General features: G+C 35.3%; 1 protein-coding gene across 6 annotated transcripts in view; it reads left to right on the forward strand.

Moving 5' to 3' along the window:
- The window catches only part of NUP58 (nucleoporin 58), a 49,341-nt gene extending 26,708 nt beyond the window's left edge, over nucleotides 1-22,633 (forward strand). For 2 of the 6 annotated variants that reach the window (XM_001155775.7, XM_001155721.6), the window contains 5 exons: nucleotides 97-179; nucleotides 4,030-4,231; nucleotides 9,606-9,704; nucleotides 11,304-11,399; nucleotides 12,633-15,070. In XM_001155775.7, the coding sequence (XP_001155775.1) occupies nucleotides 97-179; nucleotides 4,030-4,231; nucleotides 9,606-9,704; nucleotides 11,304-11,399; nucleotides 12,633-12,802 (650 nt within the window). In that variant the 3' untranslated portion in view covers nucleotides 12,803-15,070. Of the gene's footprint in view, nucleotides 1-96; nucleotides 180-4,029; nucleotides 4,232-9,605; nucleotides 9,705-11,303; nucleotides 11,400-12,632; nucleotides 15,071-22,247 lie in introns of those variants that run through there. The other 4 variants (XM_016925079.4, XM_054665120.2, XM_016925080.4 and 1 more) reach the window with 2 other exon arrangements.
- The last annotated feature ends 567 nt before the right edge of the window (nucleotides 22,634-23,200 follow it).

Raw genomic sequence — 23,200 nt, forward strand, 5'->3', positions numbered from 1 at the left:
TTAACTGTGCCAAAAATTGGACTCAAATAGAAAAATAAAATGGATTGTGCTATATATGTGTATATATTTGGGTGATAATGTAATTTTCTTTTATAGATTTGTCAATGGCTATGCAGAAAATTTATCAAACATTTGTAGCTTTAGCGGCACAACTTCAGTCTATTCATGAAAATGTAAAGGTAAGTTTTCATTGCCCATTTATCTACCTGGATATGTAGACCCAAGTATTTGTTCATCTGGGGACAAATGTGTCCATGCTTGATACAGAAATAGCTAAAATTACATATAAGTGAAAAGATGAAAACTACTCTAATCCATAACATACCCAGACATAACGATTGATAATACCTGTTCTTTTAAAAAAGATCCAAGTACCCTGTAGTCTGTTATTATAACTTTTTTTTAAGCAGTGCATTGTGAATAACTTTCTATGTTAATACACATATTTCCTGAATATCATTTTTAATAGTTAACGTAGGAGTTTGTTGTATGGTTGTACATTGTTTAACCCATTTTCTGTTGGATATTTAGGTGGTTTCTATTTCTTTACTACTATAAATAGCACTATAGAAAATAGGCATTCTTAGTCAGGCACAGTGGCTTACACCTGAAATCCCAGCACTTTGGGAGGCCGAGGCGGGCGAATCACAAGGTCAGGAGTTCAAGACCAGCCTGGCCAATATGGTGAAACCCCGTCTCTACTAAAATTACAAAAATTAGCCGGGTATGGTGGCGGGCACTTGTAGTCCCAGCTACCTGGAAGGCTGAGGCAGGAGAATCGCTTGAACCCAGGAGGTGGAGGTTGCAGTGAGCCGAGATCGCACCACTGCACTCCAGCCTGGGCAACAGAGCAAGATTCCGTCTCAAAAAAAAAGAAAATAAGCATTCTTAGTAGCAAATGATTTTGTACTACCTTAATTTTATCTGTTTTAAGTGTTTATTGGCCACTGCATTAAAAACCGGCTTACAGCATTTCTCCCTTTTAAATACAGGGAACTGTTTGTGTTTATTAAATAATGTAAATAAAATGATTTATCACTGAATATTTAGACTGACTCTCGCTTTTTTTTTTTTTTTTTTTTTTTGAGACAGACTCTTGCTCTGTCGCCCAGGCTGGAGTTCAGTGGCATGATCTTGGTTCACTGCAACCTCCACCTCCTGGGTTCAAGTGATTCTCATGCCTCAGCCTCCTGAATAGCTGGGACTACAGGCACGTGTCACTACGCCTGGCTAATTTTTTGTATTTTTAGTAGAGATAGGGTTTTGCCATGTTGCACAGGCTGGTCTCGAACTACTAAATTCAGGCGATCCTCCCTCCTCGGCCTCCCAAAGTGCTAGGATTTACGGGCATGAGCCACTGCACCCAGCCTGAATATTTTGACTCTCATATAATAACGTTAGTTTTTAAAATGTATTTAAGTGAAATGTTCAAGGTAAGTACATCTTTTCTAACTAACTGAGCAAATGTAATTAAACTCTTTAATCTTGGAGTGTATGTGGTCCAAAATACCTTTAAAATTCAAGCGGCGAAACCTGAGTCTAGATAAATTATCAACTGTGTAGACTAGAGTTTAATTGGAATTATCAACATTTTCATTTTTATTTTGATTTCATGCATAGTAACAGAATTTTTTTAAGTAAACCATTTAAATTACACCATTTTTGAAATGGTAGTGCACTTTAGACCTTTTGCTTTAGTAGATTTAAAACTGTAACCCAAATCTTTAAATTTTGTTCTAAAGGAGGAATTTTATCAGATTTAAAAAAATTCTATTAGTCTATAATAAATGTTACTTTAATTTTTTAATAAAATTAATGTATGGCACTTTGAAGTCCATTGCACAGAATTCTTTTCCTTAATTTTTATTATGAAATCTTTCAAATATACACAAAAGTAGGCTATCATTATACTGAATGCCCAGGTATGACTACCTAATTGCAACCATTATCAAAACCCTGCTGAACTTGTTTTATCAATGCTCCACAGAAGATGCTTTTTCCCCCCCATGAAGTATTTCAGAGCAAATGCCAGGTGTAAACGTACATTTTTTTTAGCAGCACTGTCTCCTCTCTGGTTTGGAAAATATATCATTTTTGGTAATATGACCATAAAACAGTGAGACCAAGACCACATAAAACTGCCCTAGATCACTTCAAATAAACGTTGTAGACATAAAATTTTGACCTACTCTTTAAGCAACCCAAGAACGAAAGGATATTCCCAAGAACCAAAGAATATTTTATAATCAGATTTGGTATGTTGCCATTATTTTTAGCTTAGTTTAGTGAGCAAACTAAGCTCTAGGTTTCTTTATTTCTTGTAGAAATCTCACAAGACATTTTTTTGTTCGTTTTGTTTTTCATTAGGTAATCTGTTGAAACAGGCGTTAACTATTCTATCCAGCCAGGCCTCAGGAACATTAACACATTTGGAAGTTTTAGCAATTTGTTTTATAAATCATGGCTGATGTCAAGGTTTTTGTTTGTTTGTTTTATTATTTTGTTTTGTTTTGTTGAGACGGGCTTGCTCTGTTGCCGATGCTAGAGTGCAGTGGCGTAATCATGACTCATTGCAGTCTCAATCTCCTGGGCCCAAGCGATCCTCCCGCCTCAGGCTCAGCCTCTTGAGTAGCTAGGACTACAGGCATGCACCACCACACCTAGCTAATTTTTTAACTTTTTGTAGAGAGGGGCACTTGCTGTGTTGTCCAGGCTGATCTTAACTGCTGGCCTCAAGGAGTCCTCCTGCCTAGACCTCCCTAAGGGCTGGGATTATAGGTGGGAGCCACCGCGGCCAGGCTGTTTCTTTTAACTAATGGTCTTGGTCTTAAGTTTCTAAGGTGGATCATTATTTTCCATTATCTGAAGCAGAACTAAAATTTATGGGATACTGATGCTTGCCCAGGACAAGGAAGGGTGGATTTGCAAGAGATCGGTAGTGCTTGTTTTTCTTACATCATATGTCTTGATTCTGGCTTTGTATCTTCCCCAATATCCAGTTCTTGGCAGGCCCCCTTTTTTAATACGTCATAAATGTAGCAAAGTTTGGAATTGGAACATCAAACACTGACATCCACACAAAAAGGGCGATGATAGCTTTTAAATACCATAAACAACAGTAAGATTTTTAAGTGCTGTATTTGTTATAATCAGAACCTAATGTTTACTAATTTCTGCTAAGAAATGTAAGAAATATGAAAAATCTGTGTCTTTTCAAAAAGTGGTTAAAAACCTATCTAAATTAGGCTAAATCTTCAATGAAAGCATAAAACAATTCTAAAGTGAAACAATTGTTGCTGTTGATGGCCTTAATCAAGGCAGATGCTGCATTGGGTAAGAGCAGCTCACTTTATGAACTTGGGAATTTTTCTTACTCTGGAGTTACAAACACTTTTTTTCTTTGAGGTGGGTGGTTGGGTTCATAACTTTAACATGAATCAAGTCTCATTGTACAATGGTCAAATAATAGCAATAAAGTAGAAGCCCTCATCATACCCTCCAACCACTGCTGAGGTGCAACACCTTATTTTAGCATGTGTTACCCAGGCCTTCTAAAAAATGTATTTAAAAGTATATATATTTAGTGCTGACTTTTTTTTCTTTCTTTTTTTTTTAAACTTTTAATCAAAAGGCTATGAAAAGGTTGGACATTTGAGGGGAAAGTTTCTTGAAAAACTGGAATATTTATTTTTAAATTCTTTTCATCCATCCATCTGCACATTGATGGAGTATTTAAATATTACTCTTGTCTAAAAGCTTAGCTGATTTATTTTAAACAAGGCCTCACAAAGACAGTATTTTAGAAGCATATTGTAAAGATAGGGAGTAAACTATTCAAGGGAGCAGTAGAACTCTTGAACTCATCACTTCCTACACCAAAGTGCATTATTAGCACTCTAATTTGCAGTTTGGATTGAATGTATAATATTGGGACTGTCTTTGGTAACTTATGGTTATATTCATCCACGTATTAACCATAGTCAATGTGAAACTTCATTTAGCCGTTTTGTTTATTTTTTATTCTTTTAGGTTCTGAAAGAACAGTACCTTGGCTACAGGAAAATGTTCTTGGGAGATGCTGTTGATGTGTTTGAAACAAGGCGAGCAGAAGCCAAGAAGTGGCAGAACACACCCAGAGTTACTACTGGACCCACTCCTTTCAGCACCATGCCAAACGCAGCAGCCGTTGCCATGGCTGCAACACTTACACAGCAGCAACAGCCTGCTACAGGTCTGAACGCATTCAAGTTATAGCTTCTTACTGTTCCAATGCAGAACATTTATGTGCGTTTTTATAAGTCTTCCATTTGTGTGAGCACTGAAGAAATTTCTATGAGTAGCTGTTCCAATACAATCTAAAATTGTGATGGACACAATTATAAACATACCTGATAAAAAAGGCAGGGTAGTCTTAGCAATAATTATACATCAATTAGATATTGAATATTGTGAATCTACTTAATGTTATTTGCTGTATTGCTATAAATGCCCTTTAGAACATGGTGTTTCACTAGTGAATTACATTTAAGAATAACATTAGATTCTGAAATCATGATTGTACCATTTATTGTTTTAAAGTCAGAGATCATCCATCCATTCGTTGAATTTTTCATATATGATACTGATAGATGGTGCATTCTCATTTTCCTCATACATAGTGATTACAAAGTACCCACATTCAGGATGAAGTATGCTTTTATTGACTGAAGGTATGTTGAAGATCAATAGGCTTGTTTGTATGTATGTTGACTGTAAACAGAATACAAGCCCTCTAAACCAAATTTTGAAGACGATACATGCTAGAATTGTACCTTTCCAAGGTGAACAGAACAGCAAGAGCAGGAAAAAGATGTTTTGAGATGTGGATTGCACATTAAGGAGCAACTGGGAAGTTGAACAGTGAAAATAATTGGTGACATGGAAAGCAGATTGTTTTATTCCTTGGTTTAGTTACACTTCTAATTAGAGAAACATTTTTTGTGGTCATTCTACAGTGTTTTATTTGGTCCTGTGTCTTTTGGAGGTTAATAGTTATCTTAATCCTGCTATCCCTTTTGTCAGGTTTGAAGCTTGACATGGAAAAATAGTCTTAATTGATATTGATTTTTTTATTTTAATCATTCATAAATTTCTTAGTAATGCTTATTATTCAATAGCATGTGTCTTTCTGAGAGTTCCATATAGTCCAGTAGTACATTATAATACACACAAAAAAATTAATACATATTTAGATTGCATTCAAGCTACCTATACTAGGGAAGCATTCTCTGGTTTTCACTATTGGCAGTTTAAAAAATTGTTCTTCATATTTGGAGATGACAGAATTGACTTGCCATAAGTAAAGGGTTGATGATAGATTTATGCTAAATCCTCCATATCCCGTGGCTGGACCCATGTGAATAGTGGCTCGCATGAGCACTGTCTGGTAGCTCTCTAGCTGGCTGGAGTGTAGGATTGCATTGTTAAGATATGGAGGGAAAAAGTCATTATGGGATTGATTCCTTTGAGGATTGATATTTCTTCTTAAAAGGACTCAATCCCATAATTATGACCATCAGCTCTCATGATTACTTAACCAGTTAATCAAACCAACCATAGTACTAGTTTACTTTTTAGAGCCAGTATTAATCCTAAAGTAGATAAGTGTAGATTTGGTTAAGTGTTCTTTAAACATAGTGAATTTCCATTCTATTAAATAGAACTTGAGAAATGTCAGTTATATAAAAAGTTATGTTGTAAGTGAATATATTCTATGATAAATACCTAAACTTGAAGCAAAACCTCCTGTCAAGGGTTTGTGTGTGTGTGTGTGTTTAACTTTCTTATCTATAGACTATTATTTTGAGAAATTCATAGGTTTTCACTTATACATTTTGAGCTCGTGGACATATGGAGATGTGTGTTCATTTTCTAAATGAGTGCCTACTATGTGCTGGGCTCGAGGAATACAAAGGTAGACAATATAGATTTGGTCTTTGCCCTCTGTGGTGGTTGACAACGTTAGCTTAATCTGGAGTATTCTTGAGGAGCCTTTTGCTCATAGGCTTTAATTTTGTCTGTGACTTTTGCCAGGCTTTGGGGAAATTGACTGCCTTCACTCTTCCCTGAAACTTTGAAGTCCACATAAGGGCTTTCTAATCAGATGGCAGAAATTATAATTTATTAACCTAAACAACCTTACAGTGTTTTCGCTTTGAATTGTATGAATTCTTAGAACTGAGAAGCTAAACAACAGTGATAACAATTTTACGTTATCTTTTCTTTCTCCTTTTGTTTCTCTAAAGGTCTCCCAGGCCTTCCCAGTCAAAATTTTCGTTATTTTTAGTCATGTCACCATGATGTGAGATTTCTGAGCTCTGTTAGATACATTTAGAAATGTCCCTATTTGTCAAATGGTGTTTTGTACCCCATAAGTTATCCCTTATGCCCTGTGACTTCTGTGAAATCTTTGTTTTTAAGTGCCAATAACAAATTTTAGACCATCTAGATGAAGGTAGAGAGAGCTTATGCATTGTTTTTATACATCACTGTTGATCTATACAAGATTTGAGTTATCAGAAGGGTTTTGCTTTTATTTGCATATGAAATTTTTATTAACATGAATATGGGCACAGAGCAAATAGCTTCTTAGACTGCTGCCTTCTGAAGGTGGCTTCTGTATCTTTCTCAGAGGAGGAGGAATAGACTTAAACGACTTCTTTGTCCTCCTTCAATTTTTTTTTAATGAAAAAGTATACTAGGGCTTAGGCATGTGTGATTTACAGTTATTTGTTCTGAAGGCTGCAGAGAATTGAAAATCCAGCAGGCTATTTGTGTATGAAATCATGAGCATCGATACGTGGATAACGTAGTTTCATGTTGGCAGAACTTGACACTTGTCTGTAAGTGCTTCCCAAGCCTCCTGAAAAACTGAAGACATTTACATTAGGCTTTTCAGTATAATTTTAATTTAGGATAGGTTTTTTAGCAATGTACCTGGGATTGAGTTTTGCTATTGTGTTTTGACACTTTAAGAGTTCTTGATGTTTACATAATAAGACTTTCTTATGTGACTTAGCTGCTGTTTTAAGGAGAGCCAAGATGTTTTGTTAGGAATTCCTACTTTTTAGCTTAGTGTAGGTTTGGACATTTAAGGTGTAGTGTTAAATAGGAAACATTAAGTATTTCATCTTAGTTTCTTGTGGTTTTGTGATTTTGTTGTATTTAATAACCAAAGGAACATTCCCCATTAAATCAGTAAGAGTAAAATTTTTCAAACTGGGGAAAACGCATTTTAGGTTTTTTAAAGAAAAATTATTTTAAAATGTGACTTAGAAATAACCATACTAATTACATTAGGCATTTGGGGTGATCATGGAAAATTATAAAATATTTTTAGCACTTTAGTCCTTTTTCTGTTAATGCAGTTTTACTTTTAAGAAAGTAAAATTTATTCTGGAAAATATGAATTACAGTGCTAAACCTGGTTTTGTTGTGTGTGAATATATTATATGGTAACTTTTGTAAAATGTTACTCTACATGAAGATTTCACTTTGGCCAGTCATTGGTATATATCACTACAAACTTAATTTTATTTATGGAAATAAGAACCTCTCATTGAATGACTATTCAAATTTCAAAGCAGACTTCTTGAATTGTTTACGTAACTTTTGCCTGAAGGATTTAGACTGCTTTCTAATAGTGAAACTAATATATATGGTGGCCAGAGTGTAATATATGCTAATACTTTGGCATGGGAGATATTTATCATGAGTTTTTACTATTAAAAAATGTTATACATTTGCCTACGAGTTTTATAAATGATGTTGCCTTCAGAATTTGTGTGAAGGTACAAAACTAAAAATATCATGTATCTGATGTGCAATGGAAAGTCTTGTCATCATTAGATATGAGTTCTTGATTATATTCTGAATATTGATGATTAGAAAAATCTTATGTTCTGTTGCTCTTAACAACAGACCCACACACAACAAAAAGCATGCTATTTGAGTAACTCTTATGACTTACAAGGCTGAGGGCTGTGGTGTGCATTATTCTTTAGGGTCTTCCACCAGCAGTGCCTCCTATTAACCTGTGACAAACAAGTCTCTCAATGTTAAAGAACTGGACATGTGTTTTTTATGTTTTTTGTTAGGAATCAGAAAGTATAATAATATGCTTGGTTTCTTTTTCCTATAGTAACATTTTACAAAAGAGCTGCTAGGCAGGTATTTTATTCTCAAAGTGATCTCAAACTGGATGTAAAATTTTAAATTATTTTTTTAATAGTAGTATAAGAATTCTGGCTGCTATTAGTTATTGTTTGTTTTCTGGGTTAGAAGCTATTCGAAAAGTCCAGTTTCTGTCCCAGTGTAGCAAAATGTAGTTCCTCGGTTGTTTTTCTTTAAATGCTTTATAATTTTACACTACCTTTTTAATATACAAACCTCATTCTTCATTGGATAACTTGAAGGCTTTGATTTCTTTAAAAATTTAAATTTTAGTGTGTATATTACTTTGACAGTTCCCTCATCTTTGAGATGCACTGATCACTGTGCTTGAAAAAGACAATACTGAAGATTGTACTATGAAGTTTATTGAATAATTTTCATAAATTATTTATCCAAATGAGAGATTTTTAGATTTTTGTATTCTGCTTAGTTTTAAAAAAAAAATAGTAGTTTAAAAGAGAGGCTAGTAAGTTTGATGCTATTCTTGCCAAACAAACTCAGCCAAAATCTTTAAAGTAACAAGTGGGAAAAGGATGACTAATCGTTCTGCTTCTGAGTACATTTTCCAAAACGTTGGAAAGAAACTTCTGAATTGAAATCTTGAATGTATTGAATCTGTCAAGGTACACAGCGGTGCCTTTGTAAATGTTCATTACTTTATTTAATCAGGTGATAAGTGGTGTAATGTAGCAGAGCTTAAGAATAGAACTCAATTATCACTTTTTGTGAACAAGTTGGAATTGTCATGTTACTGTGTAATTGATTTGCTTTACAATGAACAATAAATTTAATAAAATAAAACATTGTCTTGTTTTTTTATCTACTAATTGTATATATCATTTATATTTCATATGAGAAATCATGCCTAGTTTTTTGGGTACTTACTCTTATGAAATAACATGATAGTTTTGCCATGTTAGTGTCAGTCTCTCTTGATCAGTTGAGACTTGACTCTAACACTAAGGAGCTCGATTAAAAAAAGTAAAAACCATTTACTGATTATACCAACTAGTTTTATCAGAAAACAAGTGAGGAGATCTAAAATAATTCTAGAAGTAAATCTAAAGGAACGATAATTTATGATACATTAAAGATTTCAAATTATTTAGTAGATTAAACTAACGTCTTTCATTGCGGTAAGCCTCTTTTAATTGTCTAGTTCTGAACAGGTTAATTTTTTTAAAATCTTTTTTTAATTTTTAGATAGATAAATCAGTTTGGATAGATAAGTTAGACTGGAGAGACATCCTGAAAACTAAGTTTTAACAAATGGAATCAGTTAAAAGTAATCACTGTTCATTTTAAAAATAATTTCATAAAGAATCTTTAATCTTGAAAGAGTAAGGCAAATTTGTTTTTTTTCCCCCCCATTTTTTTTTTTTTTTTTATACCAGGGCCACAGCCATCTCTGGGAGTTAGTTTTGGAACGCCATTCGGCTCAGGTATTGGCACTGGCTTGCAATCAAGTGGCTTAGGTTCTTCAAACCTTGGAGGTACACTTTAACTTTTCTAATATTTCATTGAACTATTATATATTTGAATTGATACTAGCCTGTAAAAAAAAATTTCTAAGAGAATCTCCTGCTATTTTGGAAGTTAAGGTTCCATCTGGCAAAAACGATTCTCAAACATAATTATTGCTTTCTAATATTAGATTTAGAACTTAAAGAATCATTCCATCTTCTGTGAACAGCAAATATAAAGTATTAAAATTAAGTGGTAGGCATGTTCATGTTTTCAAAGCAATATGCTGACACATGAACTTGAGAATTCTTTAGTTTTAATCATCTTAATTAAAAATCTTAAAATTAATAGTCTTAATGTTAGTTTGGAGTCTGAACTACTTCTGGATGATATACATTCTCCTAATCAGTATCTTCTTTTTTCTGAAAATGAGTACTTAGGGAAATTATTATGAATTGAACAGCTCAACTCATGTCCATTTCTAAGCACATTTGGCAAATTTGCCTATATACATACTTGTTTACATAAGCAATTGAGCTTATTTTAATACTTTAATAAGTTTAGTAAGGTAAGTCCTGCAAAAACATCATGCTAAATACAAATGCATTCACAATTCTTTGATATGGATAACTGAAAGTTGGTTGTATTTTCACAGGCACATTATAATGTAATGAATAAGTTGCCCTTATTTCCACTAAAATATAAGACGGGAGACCTATAAGCTATTACGGTTGTTTAATATAGACTCTGTTCTAAATTAGGAATTATTAGAATCTGGCAGATAGCATAATTCCTATAATCTATAATTAATTTGCCATCACATTTCTTATTGTTACAGGCAATGATACTGTCACACTCAGTATTTTAGATAAGCTATTGCAAAATAACCGAAAAAGAATTTGAACTTTATTTGTAGAGCACCTGTCTCTTAGGAGAGTGGAAACTAGTCTTCAAGTACTTAGAATGTCATGAACTTTGTGTGATGAAAAATACTTCTTTTTTTAAATGATGAAGATAGTATTGTTAAGAGAAAAACCATGATCTTCTCACCACCAATTTTTCACTGTTAAACTGGCTGGTAGTATGGCAGGAATCTACTGTTACTGAGTAGATTTAAAGTGCTTGATTATGTAGTTATGCAGAGTTTTTCAGCGGTTCAGATTCTTAATTAAAAATGTTTTGGGAAAGAGCAGAGTAAAATAACCTTGTAGTATTTAGTGTTTACATTGTAGTGCATGTCATGCTTATTAATGTATTTAGTCCTTTTTTTGTGAAATGAAATACCCCTAAAGTGGAAATGGTTATAACTGACTAAAATCATACTTGAATGGTGGGTAAAATTTTCTAGCACATTTAAAAGAGAAAATACTAATTTCTTTTTTATGGCCTTGTTCTTTAAAAATTGATGGGTCACAAACTTAGTCTAAATAGATATAAACGTTTTATTTCAGAATTAGTCTAGTTCTTCTAAAAGTCTCATGCAAAGGAGTAAGCAGATTTCCTTAATAAGGCCATGTTTTTCAGCACTGTATCTGTTAGACCTCTGATGATTTTCGGTTGTACTTGTCCATATCCTTTAACCTGTGTTTTATGTGCCATTGTATATTTTTCTATTACCCTTCCACTAGGATTTGGAACTAGCTCTGGTTTTGGATGCAGCACCACAGGGGCCTCCACATTTGGATTTGGAACAACAAATAAACCCTCAGGAAGTCTTAGTGCAGGTTTGTGTGTTTCTGCCTGGATTTCAGGCAAATTTAAAGGTGTAAATTATTTAATTTAAAAGTATGTGTTGTTATTTCCAGTAACCCAAAAAGTTCCCTCCCTGATTCAGTTTTTACTCCCTGGATGAAGTGTGCAAGCCTAACTAATCATTTTACTTTATCTCTCTCATAAACTAAAGGGCAGGTTTGTAAAATACTTCTAACGAGACTTCTTAGTTTGATTTAATAATTAATTACATCTTCTAACTCAGAGATTCATTTGAACTCTAGTGACTAACTTCATGGTTAAATAATTTTCTTCATTATTACAAAAAGGAACCCATCATTGTGAAAGTTTAAGTTTTTTGTCATAATTCATCCTGGAGAATGATTTCTATTCCAGGGTCCCTCTGGTTTTAAGAATACCACAGTCTTACAAATGATTATTAATTTAGTTTCTTGTTCATTTTTGAAATAGGTATAATTTTTTGACTCTTCTTATGAAAAATTCCAAATTTCATCTGCTTTTGCATTTATATTGGTAAATATGGCTTGTTTTAATGTGCGGTGCTTAGGGACAAATACCATATCTAATATAATGACATAATACTGTGGAAGATGTGTTTAAATTTAGAGAATTTGAAGGAATTAAGTAGCGTTTAAAATCAGCAGTTCCAGTGGAGGAAGATAATAATAGGATTCCATGTTATCAGGATTATAATTGAAATATTGTATTAGTTAACTACGCAGTAGTAGTACTAGATCTTAATTTTGCAAAAGCTCTTATAAAATCAAAACAGTAAGTACTGCTCTTTTGTTTGTTCATTGTCTTGAACGTTGTGGGTTGAAGCTTTCCTGGAGGACTTGGGATTGCAAGGGTAGGTCCAGATATGTGAATGTCTCTCTTCTACATGTTGATAAAATGTTTTTGGTGGGTCTAAGGAGGAAGGCACCTTGACATATTTAATTAACAGGAAAGTTTCTGGCAACTTGAAGTTTCTATAGATTTTAGTAATTTGTGCTAAGGTTTCTCTTTTGGCCTGCATCACTACACTCTCTTTCAGGGTGCCACTTAGTTGTTAGCTAAATTATTTTCCTGTTAAAATTTCATGTTAGAAATTTAGGGCTTTAATATATTTGCTATTCTTACAGATTATGTATTCTTTTAGATAGAAATTTACTGCTCCTCCCTGTTTTTATATTTGTTTTTGGAATTCAACTTCTGATATGAATATTTTTTTCCCTAAACATAAGGCTTTGGCAGCTCAAGTACATCTGGGTTTAACTTCAGCAATCCTGGCATCACGGCATCAGCTGGTTTGACTTTTGGGGTGTCCAATCCTGCCTCTGCAGGTTTTGGAACAGGAGGACAACTCCTTCAGTTGAAGAAACCTCCAGCTGGAAACAAAAGAGGAAAAAGATAAACATGGGTTGATGTGTTGAGAGAATCCATAGCAGCACCGTTCATTCTATGAGTCTATTTTTCTAATGATGCAGTAATTAAATTGCGTCCCAGGAGATTTATAAAGTTTTGATATTTTTCCCTACTCTGGAATTTGAACTTTCTTCATGTTTGCCATACTGAACATCTTTTTTCTTGTGAATTTAAAGTCCAGTTGTGTTTTCTTTTTAATTTGATTCTCAGTGTAAGAAATGTTCTGATTACATCACTGATTGGTAATGGTTAGAAACCATTAACCTAAAACTTACTATTTAACCTAGTGTTTTTGTTGATGAGGTTTACATTATGTGAATACATGCACATTTGTTTCTTATACAGGTGGTGTGAACTCTAGGGCCTATACTAGAATCAATTTGTTCCTTGTTAAAGGCCTTTTGAATTATACTGCAGGGCATCTTGTGAATATGTATGTAAATATATACAGAATAATACACACAGTTGTGTGTGCATATAAAATACATATTTACGCCAGGCGTGGTGGCTCACGCCTGTAATCCCAGCACTTTGGGAGGCTGAGGCAGGCGGATCACCTGAGGTCAGGAGTTTGAGACCAGCCTGACATGGTGAAACCCCATCTCTACGAAAAATACAAAAATTAGCTGGGCATAGTGGCGGGTACCTATAATCCCAGCTACTCGGGAGGCTGAGGCATGAGAATCACTTGAAGCCGGGAGGTGGAGGTTGCAGTGAGCCGAGATCGCACCACTGCACTCCAGCCTGGGCAACAAGAGCAAAACTCCGTCTCAAAAAAGATGAAAATAAAATAAAATATGTATTTACAGGCCTACAACTTTTGCCTCAAACTGTTCCCCTTTTCTAAGGGTATTCAAGTTTTCACCTTTTAAGCTTCATATCCTCAGTGCTTGTAGAATGATGAGCTAGAGGTACCAGGTCATTGCAGTTGTTTGCTTAAAGACTTACTGAAATGGTTACTGGCGTAAATACTTGGCCAACTCAACTTTATTGCCCCTGGTCTTTTCCATTTTTGTTTCCACCTTAACCTATAGCAGCTCCTCCAAATGAGGAATGCTGTAAGACTCATCAAACAGATTTTAACCATTTTATTATCCTGTGTGTCCTTACATTGCTTCTGTGAGATGTTTTTTTCTTATCTGAGATGAACTTTCAGGAGCCTATTTGAACTCCAGACTGGTGTTCTGGGGCAAAGAGCTATTAGCCAAACTGATTCTATGCAGGTGAAGGATGCACTAAAGTTCTCACTTTAGTGAGAACTTTTCTAGCTATTCCAATACAGAGTTCTTTCTTATAGGGCTATTGATATTGACACCAAATGGAGTGGCTTCTCAGCCTCTTAATGTCTTAGGTAAGTGCTTAATTTGGAATAGAGAAACCAGTATATTTTAAAAAAGAAAAATATTCTTTGTAGCAACTGTAAATTCTCCCATTATAACAGTGAACAGAGCTCCAGGTAATAACGCATAGGCATGTCAGGTTGCATCTGTATATTTGACTACATTAGTATTAGTGACATCAGGTGGATATAAAAGAAAACCCTTGGAAAGAGAACTGCCTTAGCCATGATTTCGTTAGTAGACCTATTTATGATTCAATTGCAGTTTTCAGATAGGATGTGAACATGGAATTTCATTGAAAATAGTTTAATTTTTTATATAAAAGGTTTTGTATATAATGTGTGTCAGTGACTATTTTCAAAATCATTTTCATCAAGACACCTTTTTTCTAAAATAGGCATTGCATACACATATGCACACGTATGTGCGTGTGCCACACATATTTTTTGTATAATGTTGGGTTTGATTATAAAAGTGTTGTCACATGTTTTATTTATCTGCATATAGCAGTGGTTGGCTTTTTTGAATTGAAATTTTTGCGCATTGATGCATTGAAATAAGGAAAATTATTTATCTCTGAGTACTAAACTTATTTTTGCATATTTCTGTAATATTGCAGTCCCCAGATCCAGAACATGGGAAGTTAGGGAAAATGTGTGATTTTGTGTTTTGAATTACTGTCAGAATTAGATACACAATTACAACAAACTTTTTTTAAAAGACATTTCATTGTACTGCAAAAATCTGAATATTTATATTTCTTGTTTTTTTCTTTATATATTTTGCATTTTAAGATGTTGAGCCACTGGAAATTTGTAACAGATTAATTTGTTATAGGAGTTTAAATGTGTTGTCATTGTCTCCATTGTCTTTGTCCAGAGCCTATTATTATGGAAACAATAAAATTTATTGTGTCAGTTGCTTTGATTCTTTATAGGTGTCAGTAGCTGTTCTTAATATGTAATTTTCTTATTATTGCTCTTTTAGTCTCCGGTTGGGTTTTAGTATATTCCCTTCATTGGTTTATACATCTTGCTCTTTTTTAAACAGAAGAGTGAACATAAGATAGTAAATTATTTCTCACTTGCTTTTGCCTTCTCAAAATGACAAAAACAGTGAACATTTTTAGTTATAAAGAATAATATTGAGTAAAAAAGGAAAAATCCCTTTGAACTTTTGGGCCCTAATTCCTTTCCATTTCCTAGTGTGCAGTCTAATGGTTTGATATGTATCCTTGTAGACCCTTTTAAATATGTCTTAAAAGAATATATAAATGTTACTTCTCTTTTCTTTTTCTTTTATGTTCTCTCTGATTTTTTATCACATTTTATTCTCTTGGATCCCTTTTTACTTTTTTAACAAATAGGTTAAAAAGTCTGTGTTCTGGACTTGTTCTTTTTCCCTTCTATTGGTATATCATCAGCATCTTTCTGTGTCTATATAGATTTACTTTTTACATACTGTCCCATAGAATGGGTGTACAATGATCTGTTCCAACGATTGTGTGGTTTTTTTAGGAAATGTAATTTAAAATTTTTTTTTTATTTCCATAGATTATTGGTGAACAGGTGGTATTTGGTTGCATGAGTAAGTTCTTTAGTGGTGATTTGTGAGATTTTGGTGCACCCATCACCTGAGCAGTATGCACTGACCCAGTTTGTAGCCTTTTATCCCTCACCCTCTTCCCACCCCTTCCCCTCTTAAGTTCCCATAGTCCATTGTATCATTCTTAATGCCTTTGTATCCTCATAGCTTAGCTCCCACTTAGAGAACATAGGATGTTTGGTTTTCCATTCCTGAGTTTCTTCTCTCTTTTTTTTTTTAATTTTTATTTATTTATTTAAATTTATTATTATTATACTTTAAGTTTTAGGGTACATGTGCACAATGTGCAGGTTAGTTACATATGTATACATGTGCAGTTTCTTCTCAGAGTAATAGTCTCCAATCCCATCCAGGCTGCAAATGCCATTAATTCATTCCTTTTTTTTTTTTTTTTTGAGATGGAGTTTCACTCTTGTCGCCCAGGCTGATGCCATCTCGGCTCACTGCAGCCTCTGCCTCCTGGGTTCAGGCAGTTCTCCCTCAGCCTCCTGAGTAGCTGGGATTGCAGGCATGATTACGCCTGGCTAATTTTTGTATTTTTAGTAGAGATTTTAGTAGAGATGTATTTTACCATGTTGGCCAGCCTGGTCTCAAACTCCTGACCTCAGGTGATCTGCCCGCCTCGGCCTCCCAAAGTGCTGAGATTATAGGCGTGAGCTACCATGCCCAGCCAATTCATCCATTCCTTTTTAGTGGCTGTGTAGTATTCCATATATATATATATATATATATATATATATATATATATATATATACACACACACACACACACACACACACACACACACACACACCCCCCACACCAACTATTCTCTGTTATGGATGGTTAGGTTCATTTGACTATTTCAGTTTCTTCGGGGTTGATTCTGGAAATAAATTGCTGAAAAGTCATATAAATTGTGTGTTTTAATGTCACATTGCCTTCCCAAAATGCTATACAAATATATACTCCTACCAGCATGTATATCCATTTCCTAGTTTTCTTTGTGATCCCAGTTAATTGTAATCCTAATTATAAGTCTTTGTGAGGTCAACCTTTTTAATATGTATCAGCTATTTGTATGTTAATGTAATTGCTTATTATATCCTTTGACAATTTTTATACCAAATTAGGGTTTTTTCTTAATGATTTGTAGGACCTCTGTAGATAATAGGTATTAATATTTTTCCTGAGAGATATGTCTAGTCAGCTGTGTTCAGAATCCCGCCTTGACCATGTGTGATCTTAAGCAAGTTATGTAACTTCTAGACTTCAGCTTTATCCTGTAGAAAATAAGGATGATATACATGGGTGGTTATATTAATAATATAATCTAAAGCATTTGGATAGTGTAACCCCTGACACCTGAGAAGCATTAGGTCTTCCTGCACCAATACCCCACTGCCTTAATCATTGTAGCCGGATGCTTTATTTGTATACCTTATAGGAAGCTGCTTTATCTTAGCCTTTTTGTTTGTTTTTGTGTGGGGAGGCTATTCTAGGACACTTAGTCTTTAAGATGAACTTTAGTGTCTATTTTATTGAGTTTGATTTTTCTTTAAAAATTCTGAGATTTTTATTGGATTTACACAAAATATGTCCTGGGGGAAATTGACAACAATAAGCACAGCATGATATATGCATCTGTTGGGTCTTTTGTTCTTTTAGCAAAGTTTTTATTAGATTCTTGTTTGATTATTTTTACTAACCATCTTGATTTGAATTGAGTGCAAATTTTTATCCTGTAGTAGGTATGAGGTCATTTACATTATTACAACCAGTTATTTCCTGTCCTTTCTGATGATGATATAGTAAATCCGAGTTAATGTCCTACCTTTTCTGTGAATAAGGCTGACTTTGCCACACTTTTTGAAGCACACACCAAGACAGGCTTATTCAGTCACAGGATTCTGGGCCTTGCTAACATGAGCCAGTGTCCTGGGAAGTCTGAGTTGGCATACCTAACTTAAATCTCATGCACAAAGTCCTCTTTGCCTCTTACATCACATCTCCATTTATTGGGTGCATAGTCTGTCCTGGGTACCACTCGGCATTTTATATACTTGACCATGTTTAGTCTGAATATTACTGTGTAAAGCAGAAATACCCAATTTATAGATGAAGGAACTGAGGCTAAGGTTAAGCAATTTACTTGAGGTCACATAGCTAAGTCATAGGGCTGGGTTTTAAACCCAGACCTGTTTAATTCCAAAGCACAATATTTTACTGCCTGTCTCTGATCAAGGAATAGCGTGCTGATTTTCATGACTAACTGAAAGGCACTGAAGGTAATGTGATTACACAGTTCATATGGGGGAAACTACAAGTATGTGATAGATTAGATCAGGGCAAAGTAAGGTAAGTACCTAGGTCTATGTGATTTAAAAGCAGAGGGAATACTATCTGTGGTGTAAAGAGCGTTATAAAGAAGCAAGAGCTGGACTTGAGCAGCCCATCTTTGACCTTTTCTTGCTGGTTCCCTATGAAGAGGTTTATGGAGAAAAGCATCATCCCAGCAACTGGATGATGGGGGCGGTGGGGGGGTCTCTCCACCTTGGAAAAGGTAAGCAGAGCCATTTTGACTATTTGAATTTTAGGTACTGTCAAAGAGAAGTTTAACAAGAAAACCCTTCCTGGAAGGCTTGTATGACTCCCCTGTGACTCAAAAGAGCACCACATGCTCAGACCAAGTGAGACTTGCTGGTACAGATCAACTGGCCCTTTAAAAAGCTCAAGAGAACCAGGGAGACAGGCAAGAATGAGAGGCCGCAACATACATAGGAGAGAGTAGGGATTAATGGAAAAATTGATTGTGGCCCAGAATGGTTTTTGCCTTTTTCCCATTCATTCAGTAGAATGCGTTTGTTTTTTTCTACCTAGTCTATTTGTCAGCTAATGGAAACAAAAAACCTACCAGGCTTACAAAGGTTTCATTGCTGACAAGTGTGCTGCAGAATTAACTTGGGGAGAACTCCTTTCTTGTCATCACCACCCCTCTTTTAATCCCCCGGGAAGCAAGTCAGTTTAATTCAGTAAACATTCCTTAATAATTTGTGTGATCCACTGCTGGGAATTTAGGAATATAAATACATATGGGTAGGATATTGTCTATACTCAGTAGCTAACAGTGCTAAGCAGGGGCCAGGATCTACTCTTACGAGCTGCCATACGTTAACTCATTTAGTCCTCAATCCTGTGAGCTGGGTAGTGGTGTTCCTTTTTTTTTACAGGTGAGAAAACAGGCACAGTTGTTAAATAATATCACCACTCAACTAGCAAGCGAATGGGCCAGAATTCAAACCCAGGCAGTCTATGTAGAGTCTATGTAGGCTTTTAACTTTACATAAATTAATGATATAAAGTGGGCTTTCTTAAGTTAAAGGGATACAAGAAGGCCAGGCGTGGTGCTCGTGCCTGTAATCCCAGCACTTTGGGAGGCTGAGGTGGGCAGATCACCTGAGGTCGGGAGTTCAAGACCAACCTGACCAACATGGAGAAACCCTGTCTCTACTAAAAATACAAAAATTAGCCAGGTGTGGTGGCACATGCCTATAATCTCAGCTACTCGGGAGGCTGAGGCAGGAGAATCGCTTGAACCCAGGAGGCGGAGGTTGCAGTGAGCAGAGATCGCGCCATTGCACTCCAGCCTGGGCAAAAAGAGCAAAACTCCATCTCAAAAAAAAAAAAAAAAGATACAAGAAAAATTCTCGAGTATATGAGGAGATTAATTTGGCCTGAGGGAATCAAGAAAATAGGTGGCTTTGAGGAATAAATATGAATATGGTTTATATTTTATGAAGTATTTACAAGTTTAAAGAACCATGTATTTAAAATGTTAAATTTGAACAACATAAAGGGGTTCAAAATAAAAAGCAACTAACACTTCACCCTCCAGAGGAGGTTTGTATCCCTTATCTCAAATGCTTGGGACAAGAAGTATTTCAGATTTTAGAATATTTTCATATACATAATGACATCTTGGGGATGGGATCCAAGTTTAAACATGAAATTCATTTATGTTTTTTATACACATAGCCTGAGGGTAATATTATACAATATTTTAAATAATTTTTTGTGTGAAATATAGTATTGACTGACCCTTCACATGAGGTCAGATGTGGAATTTTCCATTTGTGGCTTCATGTTGGCACTCAAGTTTCAAGTTAGGGATTCTCAACCTGTATTTGCATTCCAGCTCATGGGAAGAAGGAATGAGTGAAGAGAATACCTTTCCTTTCAGGAGTATGAGCCAGCAGTTGCATACTTCTGCTCATACCACATTGGCCAGCACCTAGTCACATAGCTGCAAGTAGGTCTGGGGAATGTCTTTTGCTAGGTGCCCTGCACTCAGCTAAAACCAGCACTGGTAAGGAAGAAGGGGAGAATTTACCTAGGGTACAATAAGTAAATCTCCACAGGCTGCTGGGCCTCGGCTTGCCTCCTGAGCAGGGTTATAACCTCGATGTCTTTGTTAGCAACCACAAGTCTCAGTGCTCCAACGTTTTCACACTTTCACTTCATTTTTGGTTTCCAAGGATTTACTTTTTGGCTAATTCAGCTATGCATCTAAAAGACGTTTTTAAAAATTGCCCTCATTATTTTCAGGTGTTTTGTAGTGGGGCTGTGTTTTAGGAGTCTACTGCATATACAGCTAACAGAAGGCCATAATGGAGCTTGTTTTTGTAGATGTTTTTATAGGTGCATTAGTAAAAATTCTTTCAAATCATTGTTTACATCTTCTCAATTAGCCAAACAAGGATCGATCTAAAGAACAATACTCTTGTTTTAGTAACTTAAAAAACAATAATGTGCTGAGCATTTACTCCTTCTGGTGTCGAGAATTTCTACTCCTCTATACCATGTTTTACTTGCAGTTGATTTAGAACGAGAAATTCTTCCGTTTTAAATCCTGATAATAAACATATTTTGTGGACATCTATTATAATCCAACAAGGGAGTGTCTGGCAAGTGGTTCTCCCTTGGTTGAGAAGCAGTGCAGTCTGCACTGTCCACAGTGGTAACCACTGGCCATGTGTGGTGGGCGTGATTGAGGAACTGAACTTTTAACTTTAATTTTTATCTATTTAAATTTAAAAACTGACACACCATTCAAATATTGGGCAACATTTAAGTGTGTTTGGAAAAACTTGAGTATATGAGTCTACATTGTCAATTGTAAAATTTATAAAATCTAAATGCAAATTAAATTTCAAAGGAAATTTAGCATTCAAATTGAAAATTCTTTAGGTATAAAATTCACACTGGATTTTGAAGACAGTATGAAAAATGCCAAATATTTTGTTAATGATTTTGTATTGATGACATGTTGAAATATATTAAGTATATTTCAAAATGTTTGTTTCCTTGTTTTAATGTGGTTAGTATAAAATGTATTATTATTATTTTGAGATAGGAGGGTCTTGTTACATTGCCCAGGCTGGTCTTGAACTCCTGGGATAAGTAATCTTTCCACCTTAGCCTCCCAAGTAGCTAGGATTACAGGCACACACCATCACACCTGGCTAGTATAAAATTTAAAGATATATATGTGGATCGCATTATATTTCTGTTAGACTATGCTGCCTTAGACGGTGCAGACCGTGGTTCTGGGACCAAATACGGCTTATATGTCTAAAAGAGAAATAAATTACAGATAATTTAATTTGCTTCTTTTGCCTCTTATGTCAATTGTTAAAGCACTTTCCTACTTGGTATCCCTGCTTTCTTTGTCTACCCTTGTTCATCATCAGAGCTCCTACAGTTATCTTCACAAACAGGGTCATGTCAAGCCGATACTCATTGGTGCTCTTTATTTCAAACTCTTTTTCGTAACATACAAAGCCCCTCATAGTCTGGCCTCTACTTTTACCAGTCCCTTCTGACACGTTCCCACACCAAGACCATTCCCGAACACTATGCTCTTTCACACCAGGGGCTGTTTCTTTTGTCTGGAGTAACTGTTAGCCCTTCAGCATCATCTTTCCTCATCCTTCTCTAACTCCCCCCGACAAAGTTAGTTTGTACCTCTTCACTCTGGTTAATACAGGCTTCTAATACAGGCTTACCAAGTTATATTTTTATTATTTGGTGGTATCTTTGTCTCCCATATTAGGCTGCATAATCCCAGGACAGGAGCCCTGTCTTAGTTTGGGTTTATTTTTGCTTACGGTCTAACCAGATTCTATTAATGTTTATTAATTAAATAATGCAGTGGGAAAAGGGTTACTTCAGTGACCCTCCCTGCTGATCTTTCTCCATATAGGCCTTGGAACCATGCTACTAGGGTTAGAATCTCAGCTTTATCACTTGGTAGCTCTAGTTAGGCAAGTTATTTAACATCTTTGTGCCTCATTAGTGAAATGAAGATAAGAATCCATCTTATAGGTTGACTGTGAAGATAAACATGGGTTAGCTTACGTAAGGTGCTTAAATATATTCCTGGTGTAAGCTAAGATGCAATAAATATTAACTATTGTCATAATACAGTCTAAACGATTTTTCTCTTTCAGGCAACAAATCACAGGTTTTAACTGAATTTCGAAAACCCAGTGTTACAGAAACCAATGAAATAGGAAGAAAAATACAGTTCTGAGCAGTCCTTGAATCAACAAATATCTACCTTTAAGGAACTTCTAATTCTCATTTTGTAAATCGCATTATTCAAGAAAAGCACATTAAGCTTAGAGTAGGTTTGATCAAGATGTTTAGAATTCAGGAAATAAAACTTGCCTTTGGTGTTTAAGGACAATCTAATGGCTCATATACCAGATCCTCGGAGTATTTAGAGGAACTGGGAAGCAGACCACTAATTCAATGTATAGAAGGCACTGGTGGAAAACTCATGGAGTAGGAAAAGTCGGTGCAAAATAAAATTTACCAAGTATAGTGAATGAAATACTTCTAAGTTCCAATTATGCAACTCACTCTTTTTTTTTAAAAAAACACATTTTATTGAGATATAATTCACATACCATTACAGTTCACCCATTTGAAGTAAAATTCAGTAGTTTTTAGTGTATTCACAAAGTTGTACAATATTATCACAATCTAGTTTTAATTAAAAAAAATTTTTTTTCGGATTGCCGGAGCTCAGAAGTTCAAAACCAGCCTGGGCAACATGGCAAAACCCCGACTCTACTAAAAATACAAAAATTCGCCGGGCATGGTGGCAGCACCTGTACTCCCAGGTACGCGGGAGGCTGAGGCACAAGAATCGCTTGAATTTGGCGGCGGAGGTTGCAGTGAGTCGAGATTGCATCACTGTACTCGAGCTTGGGTGATAGAGCGAGACTCTGTCTCAAAAAAAAATTTTTTTTTAGAGATAGTCTCTGTCACCCAGGCTGGAGTGCAGTGGGGTGATTATAGCTCACTGCAGCCTCCATCTCCTGGGCTCAAGCAGTCCTTCCGCATCTGCCTCCCAAGTAGCTGGAACTATAGGCATGTGCCACCATACCTGGTTAAT

The sequence above is a fragment of the Pan troglodytes genome, chromosome 14 (genome assembly GCF_028858775.2).
Source record: "Pan troglodytes isolate AG18354 chromosome 14, NHGRI_mPanTro3-v2.0_pri, whole genome shotgun sequence".
NCBI classification, from domain to species: Eukaryota; Metazoa; Chordata; class Mammalia; order Primates; family Hominidae; genus Pan; species Pan troglodytes.